Source organism: Triplophysa rosa, unplaced genomic scaffold (assembly GCF_024868665.1).
Source record: "Triplophysa rosa unplaced genomic scaffold, Trosa_1v2 scaffold392_ERROPOS45786+, whole genome shotgun sequence".
Lineage (NCBI taxonomy): Eukaryota > Metazoa > Chordata > Actinopteri > Cypriniformes > Nemacheilidae > Triplophysa > Triplophysa rosa.
In genome coordinates this window covers 60,360-76,045 of record NW_026634391.1, presented here as the reverse complement: position 1 = coordinate 76,045, position 15,686 = coordinate 60,360, and the positions used below count along the sequence as shown (strand labels likewise).

General features: G+C 37.7%; 2 protein-coding genes across 2 annotated transcripts; both read right to left on the bottom strand.

The window, feature by feature from the left end:
* Positions 1-3,597: 3,597 nt before the first annotated feature.
* Positions 3,598-5,115, bottom strand: LOC130550669 (uncharacterized). The gene is made up of 2 exons (XM_057328173.1): positions 4,944-5,115; positions 3,598-4,861 (listed from the first exon to the last, which is right to left on the bottom strand). The coding sequence occupies exons 1-2, from the start codon at positions 4,955-4,957 to the stop codon at positions 4,087-4,089; spliced, it is 789 nt and encodes a 262-aa protein (XP_057184156.1). The 5' UTR covers positions 4,958-5,115; the 3' UTR covers positions 3,598-4,086.
* A 4,442-nt stretch (positions 5,116-9,557) lies between these two features.
* On the bottom strand, positions 9,558-14,652 carry LOC130550667 (uncharacterized). The gene is made up of 4 exons (XM_057328170.1): positions 14,225-14,652; positions 12,050-12,285; positions 11,003-11,187; positions 9,558-10,920 (listed from the first exon to the last, which is right to left on the bottom strand). The coding sequence occupies exons 1-4, from the start codon at positions 14,562-14,564 to the stop codon at positions 10,146-10,148; spliced, it is 1,536 nt and encodes a 511-aa protein (XP_057184153.1). The 5' UTR covers positions 14,565-14,652; the 3' UTR covers positions 9,558-10,145.
* Between the last annotated feature and the right edge of the window lie 1,034 nt (positions 14,653-15,686).

Genomic DNA, 15,686 nt, shown 5'->3' with positions numbered 1-15,686 from the left:
AGTTAATAAAATACATCTTCGAGACAAATTACTAAAACACGTCTACTAGACTGTACAAATCATAGGGATTTCAGGCTAGAAAAGATCATGAGACCACCATATTTTGTAGGCAATGTGGTTATGAGAACAGAGAAGACAAGCGAATCATCACCGCACTTCGCACACTAATGTAATGGTCGTAACCATAGAGTATTTAGGGTGGAAACGTTTACTATCGGCAACACGGTAGATTCACGCCGGATGTGGAAGGTGGCGTCACGCTGAACAGACAGATGCCTGACAAGCTTTTTTAACTCAACTTTATTTATATAGCGCTTTTACAATTTTCATTGTTACAAAGCAGCTGTACATGAGACATATTGACTATAAGCAAAATAATTAAAGTTGTACCTGCAAAAACAAGAAAAGGTTGAAAACACAGAAGACAGACATACCCACATACAAAACACTCCACACACACAATATGCACACGTACTAACACACATAGACACTTGGCCCCAGCAGAGTAAGCTCCCGACACCTAAGATGCCGAAAAACCTACATGCTTTGGACGGGAGTCTAGGTCGAGCCCCTGGGGGACATCGACGTATCCTCTAGCTGCCCCACCATCGAGGGAAGAAAGGGTGATGGAACTAGTTGACGTGCACGCGCCGAAAGGGGGCGTTCCAGGTCGTACTAAGTTCCTCATGCACTTCCGGGAAAACACGGCACTGGGGGGAGTGCGGCTTGGAGCCGCTCTCAAACCCGAGGTACCATGTATCCAGCCGCGAGCGTTGGGAGAGGCAGTGCGGTGCACTGCAACCCAATGCCGGCGGCCCGGGAAAGCATGGCTGACATTTCGACGTCCGCTTCTTCCTGGGCTCGACCCCCCGAGGGAGGGAGCTCCGAGGAATCGTCGGAGTCGATGCCAGTAAGTCACCCTCCGATGCTGCAAGGGACATCTCATCATCACGCACCTTTCCGAATACGTGGTTGAGGAACAAGACGGTGGACCGTCTCATGGGGACGGTCAGACAAGCGAGACGAGGTGCGAACGGTCCGCGAGCCAGTGGCTGACGGATTAGCGCTCACAGTAATCCTCATATCACCCTCGCTGCTTCGCCGTAGTCCTCCGTCACAGAACGGGAAGCAGACGAGGTGGTGGCTGAGTCCCGTGGGAACACAGCCACCCGTGACGCAACGTCTGAATTCCAACCGCCGCAGTGCGGCAGGACGTATCCACAAGGGCTGCCNTAGACACACACACACGGACGCGCACGCACACACACACGTACACAGACAAGTACGCCACACACACACGCTCAGTGAGAGCACACATTTAAGATAAAGGAGAGAGAAGCACAGGTCAAATATAACAGACTATAAATTCCTATATGCAATATTAATTAAGTAAAACTTAAAAAAAAAAACTTAAACTTTTAGACGCCTGATAAGTGGTTGAGTAACGAACTTTTGTTGACATGTGTAATATAGTGTGATGCTTGTTTTATGATGTTGGAACGTTTTTTTTTGATATTTTGACTGTGTGCTCGCTGAAATATTTGTTGTTATCTGTAGTGCTTCAGAGTTAATTGTAATATTTGATTATAGCTATTAATTATTTTGAAGCTATGTATCTGAATGTATGTGAAGAGTCTGAAGTGCTGTGTTGTCAGGTTCAATTCGTTAATATGCAACAAATGTCGTCCAGTTTTTTTAAAGGACGAAAGACTTTAACAAAAGTCAATGAGGTTATAATGATACAACTATGTTTGCAGGGAGTGCCACATAATCGTGTGACCGTGCGCCCTGAAAACTGCTGTCCAGGGGCTCATTTATAAAACTGTGCGTAGAAACCTTCTAAAAGTGACGTACGCCAAATGCTAAAAGCGGCTACACAAACAAAAATTCCGCTTATAAATCACAGATCCTGCAAGTGTGCGTACGTGAATCAGCCTCATATCCCGCCCTGTACACGCCCATTTTTACCCATAAACAAAGCACCTCTCATGAATGCTTATTCGTATATTATAAGCCTGGCATCCAATCCGCTTGTTAAGCCTGACGTCACGCACCATTATGGACGTATACCGTTTCCGGGTTCAACCGCTATCAGATGCCATAGAAAAATAACAAAAATGTATGTAAAACCCACCCGATCCATCCTTTATCTCGTAACGAAATCACAAATGGCCACACATGAGATTCACTGAGATTTCAAATTAATAATTGTTATAAATTATAATTATAATATATTAAAGCCAAAGAAGGTCTCTGCAGCATTTAATGTTTACAGCATTTAGACTGATCATTAACACCTCATTAAAATCACTCATTAATTAGTGGTGTCCTTCCCTGAGATAAAATTTGAAGACATAATTGTTAAAGACGAATGTTTCTTCATTCCGGTTTTTTATGAACTAGTTAGGACTGATAACGAGGACATTAAGAAACGATTGTGCGAGAGTTAATGGCTGTATTTCCAGACTTTGACATTCGATGATTATGCATAGTAAGGAAAATATATTTAGTATTTATACTTAAAGCGAGACATTTCATCTCAGTTTTATTCTGTGTGCTCAAGATGCATTCACCGATTTACAGCTCTTCTGCCATCAAATAAGTCAATCCGTCTTTCATGCATTGAATTTTAAATATTAAAATATTATATATAATAAGTATTGTTAACATAACTGTATGTAGCTTTAGATCATTATCTACTTTTCGTTTTATGCTGCATTCCGCGCTTCGTCCGGTTTTCCGCATCGCGGCAATAAGAAACCGTATATAGCATGGCTCCAGTGAAATTATTATTATGCCACTTTGATATGACATAGTTTGCGTAAAACCTACCATTTTCCTCCCTCAAAACACCCCCACAACTCGTTTTCAAGTGGTCATTTCTGAACGCTGCACTTGGCACAAAGGAAACACATGCTAGATCGTTCCTCATACACTTTTAAAACTTTAATAATTTTTTTCAAACATATTGTTTTAGTATGTTATTAAAATTTTTTAAACGAAACATTAAAATGAAAGTTATTTGAATTATAACATTTTGTGTAATTTTTTCGTGTAATCGAATGTTGTTTTCAGTGTACTAGTAGGAGCTGTACCTTTAAACGACTAGTCTCGCACATCCCTAAAATAAATAGAAACAAAATCTCTTTATAACTGTTTAGTTTATAACGTGCTCTTTGGATGAAATCTCAATTAAATTTGTGTATAATTCAAGTTTTATCACCACCCCTCGGAACATTTACTGCATATATTGCAAACAGCGTGGAACTGTTGGCATAGCTGTTGTAAAATACCTCTAAATCGCGGATGTTTTTGCTCTCCATGCTGTTCGCTGCTCTATGCTCCATATGTTAGCTTGTTCACCTTGTACTAGGTTGCTAACGTATAATGTCACACACTGCGCACAGCACAGCCGGGCGAAGGCGTTTAAAAGCCAGCATCTCCTAAACTTTTACATCGCTAGCAGAAATTTGATTCAGATCGGCCAATTGTCACCGTATATATGTGGGAGGTTTCTTCAAAAATGCATCACTTTTATTAAACAGCCGAGATAATAAAAAAATTGTAGTCAAAGACTACACCATGATTAGACTCAGAACAAGGATAAAAACAGATAAAATATGTGCGTTCTAGGTTCAGAGATTCTGTACTTTTTCCAAAGGTGTGTAACAACGCCACCTGCTGTACAACATTACAAACACCGATTGCCGTAATAACTCGTCTTTGGCAGGGAACGGTTGATTTTTAAATGACGACATAACTTGTCAATGGCGGGGAAAGAGTTAAGCTATTTGAGCACGATTAGTACATTGTTATTTTGTGGCTCTCACCTTGCCAAATTAGAGTATTCTTAATTTCACCATCACAAGCCTAAAACATCTAAACATAAAATATTTACAAGTATGAAAGTAAAATAACTGTTTAATTAAAGACAGCAGATTTAAAGAGATGTACGGGGACTTTTTTATTCTCTTCACTAAGAAATCCTAACTTCCACATTTATTTCTCCAAATGTTATTTTGAACACATAATTTCAAACACAGTGGAGTGTAATATGGACAACAAACATGCTTTATCAAGTTGATTTCAGGCATTCTGTAATGTATCTGCAATTTCTCTGCAGCAGGTCTGATACTTAGCGGTCACATCTGGGATGGCTTCAATTGTCCGCATGATGTTTTGCTGATGCTGGTGGCTCAGATTGATTCTGGGTTCCTCCAGGACTACAGCTGGAAAATGAACATCATCGTCGTACACAGGAAAGTTGTTTATGCCATGTTGTGCCAACGCATCTTCTAGAGTTTGTGTGCTATAGGGATCCTCACCAAAAACGTTGTTGATGGCTCTGCAGTTTGTTTCCATGTTGGTAAGAATTCCTGCGGTCCATATTTGGACAGGTGTTTTGTTGTTCTCTGTTCTTATTTTGTGGTGATTCCAACCATTTCTGAACTGATCCAGACTCTTCTGAATTTCCGGCAGGAAAACAATTTGCAGGGAGGTCTTGTGAACATCATCAGCTGGATCAAGGAGCTCAGAATCCTCTAGAGTGTAAAATAAGTTGTAGAAAGACTGGAGCACATGCAGGAAAACATCTCTCCAGAGCCGCTCAATGCGCTGATTATGAACAGATTCTCCTGTAATGTGACTTCTCCGTTCCACACCTTGCACAAGATTCATGAAGAGGGCGATTAGCGAATTTTCCCCACCATGGTCAGATCGTACTCGAGAAGGAAGACCATAAAGACATGTTGCCTTCACAAACTGGGTCAGCACAGTGGAGGCACGGTTGTTTGTGTTGCAGGTCAAGTAGGTTATGAGGCGGGATTTCCCATCAATGGCTCCGTGTACAACAAAACCCCACCTTGTATTAAATAAAGCACTACGTTAATTTAAAAAAAAAAAGAATGAACAAACATACTTAAAGTGCATAAAAATGATGTTACCTAATTAGCCGCATATTTCCATCTATGTGCCATAGACTGTTGGGATGAGGCACATGGTAAACTCTCCTGGCAATGGCACTACTCCACCTGCGTGCAGCCGCAGCTGGATCTATTTGTGTTAGGGTTTCACGGACCCTACGTCGCTGGACAAACAACCCATCAGCACGAAGCAGTCCCCTCATGATCTAATAATTAATAAGTAGAGAAATACAATTTTCCTTATAAAAAAAAAAAAGAATGAACAAACATACTTAAAGTGCATAAAAATGATGTTACCTAATTAGCCGCATATTTCCATCTATGTGCCATAGACTGTTGGGATGAGGCACATGGTAAACTCTCCTGGCAATGGCACTACTCCACCTGCGTGCAGCCGCAGCAGGATCTATTTGTGTTAGGGTTTCACGGACCCTACGTCGCTGGACAAACAACCCATCAGCACGAAGCAGTCCCCTCATGATCTAATAATTAATAAGTAGAGAAATACAATTTTCCTTATCTTATGAAATATGCACTAACTGTACTTAAAAACAATGTATTTGATCAAAATATTTTATCCTCGAAAGTAGGTTTTATTGTAACCATGGTGCCAAAATAACTTTTGTAATTCATTGTTTTTATTTTATCATATGCTGTACCTGTATGTAAGACACAGCACATATACATTTTGTCATTGCCTCTCCAATGTACTGTATACTCTGCAATTTATATACTGTTGTTTATAATGATATTTATGAATCTTGAAGAAGAGCTGCTAGACAAATATCGTAGTTTGTACCACTGTGTGCATACAGACAATAATGATCCATTCTTTAAAATAGCAAAAATACTACTCTAAGATTGCTAGAAATAAGGCATTTTTATATAGAATATAGAAGTATATTCAATCGCATTCAACAGTGGAAACAGTGTTTAAATCAGGAGCTAAAATCAGGTAATAAAATGGTCAGATCTGGTCCTTGATTCTGAAAACTGTTCTAAGCCGTTTTAAAATACCCAGATTTATAACTGCTGTTTGCATTATATAGCCTAAGTATCACTTGCACAAATGGAATAACTGTATAAAAGCAATAAGCCCTTCGAAGCAGTGGGTCACACAGCATTTTATAAAAGCGAAGGATAGGCACTCCGCTTCACATCGTGCCTAACAACGCCCCTTAGCTGTTAAAAATCAACTGTAACCCACTGCTTCTTTGGGCTTATTGCTTAAATAGAGAGGTCTCTCATTTTTATATGATGTAGGTTTTCATGTAAGAATCCTACTAACACAATATGTGCACCTCAGAAAACAATAAATCAATTTACATTTCCTTTGCCTTTAAACATACCTCACTACCCGTATTGGGATAGAGACTGTGAAGTCTTCTGACTTGCTCTATGAGCTCCGCATCCATCACTTGTCCTTGTAGTTTTCGTGTAGGGATTCCAAATGATTTTGTTTTTCTGTACAGATATGAAGAAGAGCAGCACAGCATCTTTGCCATCTGTTTAATGGTGTGTCCCTGTTTCATAAGAAACTCAATTTGCTGTTTGGATATATTCATTTTAGGTCTTCCACGTACACCTAAGACAAAAGAAAACGAAGAACAAATAAACAAAAATTACAGGTTGTGCTAATGATGCAAGAATTAGCAAAGAGAGAAACAGAGCTTTGAAACTTGAAACCAGCGTACTGGAAGCAGACCTCGTGTCCGTCCCCCTCCTCGATGAGTGTGTTGCACCCACGAGAACAGCGGGACATGCCACGCTGGAGAAATTTACTCTTTTAGAGAAAAAACTCGAACACTTCTGGAACCGCCGAGACACCCAGGGGAAGTCGCCGCAGGAAGGGGCAGTCCACTGCACCACGTTGTAGAACCGGCAGTCTTGTAGTTGCTGTCTTGTAGCGAAGTCTGTTGATCATGAGCGAAGGCTCCGAAGAACAAAAGGTGAATGAATGAGGCACGCCGTCTCCCCTTTATACCTGGATATCCGGGGCGTAGGCCAATTTCATTCTCAGGGACGAACCCCATCTGTCAGCTCGACACAACGTCGAGAGATCGACAGAAAGTGAACCACTTTGCACTGAACCAATGAACAGTGTGAATCTATGGGAAACTAACTTCGGTTTTGTTGAGCTTACAGAGATTATGCGACAGAAGGACAAAAACTTTGCAAAACTATTAAATCGTTTAATGGTACATAAAAAAGGAGAACCTTGAAGAAGATGTTACAATGCTTAAACAATGCAAAACTGGTGATGGAGATGGTAGTACAGATATCCACATTTATGCAACTAACAGTGAAGTTGATGAACATAACATAAAGATGTTGTGTAAATTGTGCTCTGACACAGTTACTATAAATGCCCAAGACTTTGAGAGAAATGCTAAAACTGGTCAGATGGAGAAAAAAAGATGGGTTTCATTCAAGAGTTCACAACAGTTCTTTAGAGAAATCTCTCGAGTTAGCTGTGGATGCTCGAGTAATGCTGCAGAAAAATATCAATGTTTCTGATGGTCTTGTGAATGGAGTTTTTGGGACAATTAAAGAATTCTGTTTTAATGATGATGAAACATTTCCATCAAAAATATATATTGAATTTGATGATGAGCGAGTTGGAAAAGAAGCTCGAAGTAAAACTCCATGTTTAAAACCTGGACTGGTGAAAAGTACCTCAATTGAACCTGAAGAAGACAAAGTGTCAAGTATGGGGTCAGACGACAGTATCAGCTTCGACTAGCGTGGGCCTCAACAGTTCACAAAGTATAAGGTCTGACGGTGAGCAAAGCTGTTGTGTCAATGAAAAAGATATTTGCTCCAGGACAAGCATATGGTGCTTTAAGTCGTGTGACTTCTCTTGATGGACTGATAATAGAAGATTTCAAGGAAAAGGCTATTTATTCAAAAGATAACAATGAGCAAACATTACAGAGTATGCCACCATTTATTATTCCATGTGAAACAACAGAAAGCGTAAACTTTCAAATGATGTTACACAATGTGCAAGGACTCGTTCCACATATCTTAGATATTCAACAAGATAAGTGATATTTTCAAGCAGATATGATTTGTGTAACAGAAACATGGCTAAAACCAAACTATTTCGAGAATGATATCAGCCTTACTGGATACTATTTCCATGACAAAGCATGAAGTGTTGCATATGACACAAGCCAGGATGTTTTTGCTAACTAAAAGAGGAAAATCATGGTGGAGTTGGTATATATTGCAGAGAGAATGTAGAAGCTGCTTTACTTGATGTGTCATGTTTTAACATGGAATGCCTAACGTGCAAGATTGAACATGTGAACACAAATGTTGCAGTTGTATACAGACCATCATCATATAACATGCCATTGTTTAGAGAGAACTTGATTAACTTAATCAAATAAACTACTTACCAGGTGGCAAAGTAATAATTGGAGATTTCAATGAAAACTTGCTGTGTGATGTCATGCAGCAGTTTGGTTTCACTCAAATAGTTGAAACTGCAACAACTGAAAATGGCACATTGATTGACCATGTTTATATAAAAGATATTGAGTTGAATAAAATAAAGATTGATATCATGCCCACATACTTCAGCTATCATGACTGCATTGTGCTGAAGTGCTTACTATAAGGAAATCATCCATCATAATGGCGGGAGGGGGATACAGGGGTGTAACTGTATGAGGATGGCCCNTTCTGCCATCAAATAACGTCAATCCTCTTTCATGCATTTTAAATATTAAAATATTATATTTATTATTAAGTTATTGTTAACATAACTGTATGTAGCTTTAGATCATTATCTACTTTTGTTTTATGCCTGCATTCCGCGCTTCCGTCCGCGTTTTCCGCTCGCGCAATAAGACCCAATACAGTATGGTTACCATGGCTCCAGTGAAATTTTTATTATGCCACTTTGATATGACATAGTTTGGTAAAACCTACCATTTTCCTCCTTCAAAACACCCCACAACTCGTCTTTCAGTGGTCATTTCTGAGCGCGCTGCAATTGGCACAAAGCGCATGCTAGATCTGACCTAAAATTAAAACATTTCGTTCCTCATACACTTTTAAAAAACTATTAATAATTATTTTTTCAAACATATTGTTTAGTATGTTATTTAAAATGTTTTTAAACGAAACATTAAAATGAAAGTCATTTGAATTATAACATTTTTATTATAATTTTTTCGTGTAATCGACTGTTGTTTTCAGTGTTGACTAGTAGGAGCTGTACCGTTTAAACGACTAGACGACTGGTCTCGCACATCCCTAAATAAATAGAAACAAAATCTCTTTATAACGTATGTTTATAACGTGCTCTTTGGGATGAAATCTCAATTAAATTTGTAGTATAATTCAAAGTTTTATCACCACCCCTCGGAACATTTACTGGGCATATATTGCAAACAGCGGTAGAACTTGTTGACATAGCTGTTGTAAAATACCTCTAAATCGCGGATGTTGTTGCTCGCTCATGGTGTTCGCTGCTCCATATATTAGCTTGTTGTTGCTAGCGTATAATGTCACACACTGCCACAGCACAGCCGTAGTGCGAAGGCGTTTAAGAGCCAGCATCTCCATAAACTTTTACATGGCTAGCAGAAATTTGATCTCAGATCGGGCCAATTGTCACCGATATATATGTGGGCAGGTTTCTTCAAAAATGCATCACTTTTATTAAACAGCCGAGATAATAAAAAAATTGTAGTCAAAGACTACACCATGATTAGACTCAGAACAAGGATAAAAACAGATAAAATATGTGCGTTCTAGGTTCAGAGATTCTGTACTTTTTCCAAAGGTGTGTAACAACGCCACCTGCTGTACAACATTACAAACACCGATTGCCGTAATAACTCGTCTTTGGCAGGGAACGGTTGATTTTTAAATGACGACATAACTTGTCAATGGCGGGGAAAGAGTTAAGCTATTTGAGCACGATTAGTACATTGTTATTTTGTGGCTCTCACCTTGCCAAATTAGAGTATTCTTAATTTCACCATCACAAGCCTAAAACATCTAAACATAAAATATTTACAAGTATGAAAGTAAAATAACTGTTTAATTAAAGACAGCAGATTTAAAGAGATGTACGGGGACTTTTTTATTCTCTTCACTAAGAAATCCTAACTTCCACATTTATTTCTCCAAATGTTATTTTGAACACATAATTTCAAACACAGTGGAGTGTAATATGGACAACAAACATGCTTTATCAAGTTGATTTCAGGCATTCTGTAATGTATCTGCAATTTCTCTGCAGCAGGTCTGATACTTAGCGGTCACATCTGGGATGGCTTCAATTGTCCGCATGATGTTTTGCTGATGCTGGTGGCTCAGATTGATTCTGGGTTCCTCCAGGACTACAGCTGGAAAATGAACATCATCGTCGTACACAGGAAAGTTGTTTATGCCATGTTGTGCCAACGCATCTTCTAGAGTTTGTGTGCTATAGGGATCCTCACCAAAAACGTTGTTGATGGCTCTGCAGTTTGTTTCCATGTTGGTAAGAATTCCTGCGGTCCATATTTGGACAGGTGTTTTGTTGTTCTCTGTTCTTATTTTGTGGTGATTCCAACCATTTCTGAACTGATCCAGACTCTTCTGAATTTCCGGCAGGAAAACAATTTGCAGGGAGGTCTTGTGAACATCATCAGCTGGATCAAGGAGCTCAGAATCCTCTAGAGTGTAAAATAAGTTGTAGAAAGACTGGAGCACATGCAGGAAAACATCTCTCCAGAGCCGCTCAATGCGCTGATTATGAACAGATTCTCCTGTAATGTGACTTCTCCGTTCCACACCTTGCACAAGATTCATGAAGAGGGCGATTAGCGAATTTTCCCCACCATGGTCAGATCGTACTCGAGAAGGAAGACCATAAAGACATGTTGCCTTCACAAACTGGGTCAGCACAGTGGAGGCACGGTTGTTTGTGTTGCAGGTCAAGTAGGTTATGAGGCGGGATTTCCCATCAATGGCTCCGTGTACAACAAAACCCCACCTTGTATTAAATAAAGCACTACGTTAATTTAAAAAAAAAAAGAATGAACAAACATACTTAAAGTGCATAAAAATGATGTTACCTAATTAGCCGCATATTTCCATCTATGTGCCATAGACTGTTGGGATGAGGCACATGGTAAACTCTCCTGGCAATGGCACTACTCCACCTGCGTGCAGCCGCAGCTGGATCTATTTGTGTTAGGGTTTCACGGACCCTACGTCGCTGGACAAACAACCCATCAGCACGAAGCAGTCCCCTCATGATCTAATAATTAATAAGTAGAGAAATACAATTTTCCTTATCTTATGAAATATGCACTAACTGTACTTAAAAACAATGTATTTGATCAAAATATTTTATCCTCGAAAGTAGGTTTTATTGTAACCATGGTGCCAAAATAACTTTTGTAATTCATTGTTTTTATTTTATCATATGCTGTACCTGTATGTAAGACACAGCACATATACATTTTGTCATTGCCTCTCCAATGTATACTCTGCAATTTATATACTGTTGTTTATACTGATATTTATGAATCTTGAAGAAGAGCTGCTAGACAAATATCGTTGTTTGTACCACTGTGTGCATACAGACAATAATGATCCATTCTTTAAAATAGCAAAAATACTACTCTAAGATTGCTAGAAATAAGGCATTTTTATATAGAATATAGAAGTATATTCAATCGCATTCAACAGTGGAAACAGTGTTTAAATCAGGAGCTAAAATCAGGTAATAAAATGGTCAGATCTGGTCCTTGATTCTGAGAACTGTTCTAAGCCGTTTTAAAATACCCAGATTTATAACTGCTGTTTGCATTATATAGCCTAAGTATCACTTGCACAAATGGAATAACTGTATAAAAGCAATAAGCCCTTCGAAGCAGTGGGTCACACAGCATTTTATAAAAGCGAAGGATAGGCACTCCGCTTCACATCGTGCCTAACAACGCCCCTTAGCTGTTAAAAATCCACTGTAACCCACTGCTTCTTTGGGCTTATTGCTTAAATAGAGAGGTCTCTCATTTTTATATGATGTAGGTTTTCATGTAAGAATCCTACTAACACAATATGTGCACCTCAGAAAACAATAAATCAATTTACATTTCCTTTGCCTTTAAACATACCTCACTACCCGTATTGGGATAGAGACTGTGAAGTCTTCTGACTTGCTCTATGAGCTCCGCATCCATCACTTGTCCTTGTAGTTTTCGTGTAGGGATTCCAAATGATTTTGTTTTTCTGTACAGATATGAAGAAGAGCAGCACAGCATCTTTGCCATCTGTTTAATGGTGTGTCCCTGTTTCATAAGAAACTCAATTTGCTGTTTGGATATATTCATTTTAGGTCTTCCACGTACACCTAAGACAAAAGAAAACGAAGAACAAATAAACAAAAATTACAGGTTGTGCTAATGATGCAAGAATTAGCAAAGAGAGAAACAGAGCTTTGAAACTTGAAATCAAGTTAATTGAACTAATTGCGATTATTCTAAATTATGATTCACTTTTCAAAGTCCTCAAACAACAGCACACTGCCTACAACTTTTGGTCAAAGGGATAGGTGCCCAAGATGCATTGAGACAATTTTTCCAAACTGGAAGTGATTTTATAAAAGTATAATCAATTAAATGTTATGCACAAATAAGTGTAAAAAGAAATGAAAGTTCCGTTTGGGGTAGAGTTCTCATATAAGAGAGAAGGCATGAGCAGAAAATTCCCTCTGACAGTCATTTAAATGCACTAATTGTATCCCTCCATACATTACAACTAGCGCTGTCTGTCAAAAATGTTTTTATAATTAATCGCTATTTTTTTGGGAAATGAATTGCCATTAATCACAATTAATTTCACACGACATTAATGTTTTAAAATATACTTGTAGATTCTAATAATTTCACATTTCATCTCAGAATTAATGTAGAAACAACATAAAGACAGTCTATTTTTATATTTCTTTAAGGCCTTCTTTTTATGCATGAAAACCTGCATCTCTACTGATATCAGTACTCCTACTACTGTATCTATAAAAGTATTTCTTCTTAATTGTAATATTATTCGACATTTAAGTTTAATTGAGAGCTATCAATTTTAACATTTATTACGGTTTAAAAAACTCTTAATTTAAGTGAACTTTAAATAATCTTAACGAGCCCATTATAATTTCATATCTGTGCCTTTACCTGTCTAACATATAGGAAACATACAGAAATTGAAATTTCTTAAGCACTTCACAGTCTCTTGACCGCTAAATTTGACATAAAATACAGGAGAATTTTGATTAAAGCCACAAAACACATTTTGAATTCTTATTTCTTTTGTTCGTTGATTAAAATTAGGGTCAGGAGTCATAGCAACAGTTTAGAAGAGTGCGGCACCTTTAAGGGGCTGTGTCCACCGACTCGCATTTACGCGGCTGAAAACGGCAGGAGCTCGGTTGAAAACGCCCGCTGCAGGTGCAGCGTTCTGCCCAAATTTGAGCATTTTTCAACTCTGGGCGCCCGGTCGAACGCCGGCGCTGATTGTTGGAAAAACGCATAGCACCAGCGCTGAGCGCGGAAAAAAACGTCAACTGATGGCTTTTTTTTAAAGCGCAGCGTTTCCGTTGAAAACAATTGAAAAAACACGCCGGCTGCAGGCGTAAACGCCTCGGTGGACACAGCCTCTAAGAGCTGCTGCTAGACGCAGATCTAACGTGTTCCACATTGTCACAACTCTATATATTAATTTACCACTTTATTTTAGTCGTAGAAGTATGTACTTACGAAGATACTCGACTAAATGGACTTTATGACATAATATTGTGTGTTTTTGTTCATTCAAGCACGAAAGAAACCCTAATTCTGGTGCGCTGTCTGACATAGATTTACAGACAGCTGAAGTTCTCCGTAAAACGGAGCCATGCTGCACGGCTAGCTGTCTATCAATACTGGACACGACAAAGTAACCTTTTCAAATCGTGTTAAAATTGTTTAAAAGTCTTTGCACGAGCAAGAGCGTGATCATGCTGTATACGTTAGCAAATGGTGACAGAAAAACGGATGCTGCGTTAATTTCGTCACATATTTTTTTACGTGCTTATCTGAACAAATTAATTGCATGGTTAACGCGTTATCTTTGACAGCACAAATTCTACATTTGTTGAATATGACAATAAGAGAGTAACCATAATAAGAGAGTACAACACGAAAAAGTTGCATATAGGCTAAAGATTACAATTAAATAAAAAATGCATAAATCAATTACATTTAATTTGATCTTACATACCTAAACAGATTTTCCAGAACAACACTTTTACTCACCTGAATATATTCGCCCAGCAAAGTAGGCCTGGTCTTGCTGTTCAAATTGCACCAGCAAAATCCCTTTTAGGTGGACCAAAGAGTCTTTCAGTTCATCCACAGTCTCTGGTCTTAATTGATTGGCCACTCTTGATACATTTCTTATACATGCATCCATTGCATGTAAATGTCTTGGACCACAAAAACCATGATGGTATGCTCTTTCAATGGCAAAACAATGCCTTTCAATTTGTCTTAAAACCTCGTTCGCCATTTCCAGCCTAACTGCATTGCAAGCAACTCTGCTAGCCAATGAACTGGATTGAGGCTTAAAAACACTTATTTGAATATTTATGAGCATTCTTTATTATTATGCGCATATCCGAAAAGGAATTCATGATATCAGAAATGACCATTTTCACTAGTGAAAATTAGATTTTAAAACGTACTTAATTCGTTGTTACATGTAAGATTTCAGTTACAGATATCAATAATTATGTTTTTTACTAGTCAAAATTATATTATTGATATCATGAACATATAAATGCGAGTGATGACGTCATTTTTGATATCAAGAATTCGTATTTTTACTAGTGGAAATGTAATACTGATATCAAAAATAGCCATTGTTACTAGTAGAAATTCAATTCCTGATATCAAAAATTTGCATTTTAACTAGTGATAAATTCATTGTTGATATCAACAACTACATGTTTAAATGTTAAAATGGCGCCAAAGCTATATAAATCTAATTATAGATATCAAAAATTTGTTTTTTACTAGTTAAAATTCCTAATACACATATCAACAATGTATTTCTTACTAGTAAAAATATAATTTTTGATATCAATAATTACTTTCTTACATGTAAAAATGTCAATTTCTGATATCAAGAATCCAATTTTTACTAGTTGAAATGCTCATTCTTGATATCTGCAAATGAATTTTAACATGTTGCATTTGGTATTTCTGATATCAGGAAATAGATTTCTGATATCAATAAATCTGAGAGTAATTGTAGATATCTAAAATGGCTTTCTAACTAGTAACAATCGCATTGTTGATATCAAGAATTAACATTGTCACTAGTGAAAATGTAATTACTGATATCAGAAATTGGCATTTTTACATGTAGTAATTCAATTGTTGATATCAAGAATAGACATTGCCACTAGTAACCACACAATTGTTGATATCAAAAATTATGTTTTTTACTAGTAAGAATTGCATTTCTGATATCTGAAATAAGATTTTTAACATGTAAGAAACGAATTACTGATATCTGAAATTGAATTTGAATGGCAGCCTATTGTGATATTTAACTAGTAAAAATGCAATTACAGATATCAAGAATTACATTTTTTACTAGTTGAAATTCAATTTTTGATATCATGAATGTACATTTCTGCGAGTGATGACGTCATTGCTGATATCAAGAATTCACATTTTTACTAGTGAAAATGTAATTACTTATATCAAAAAC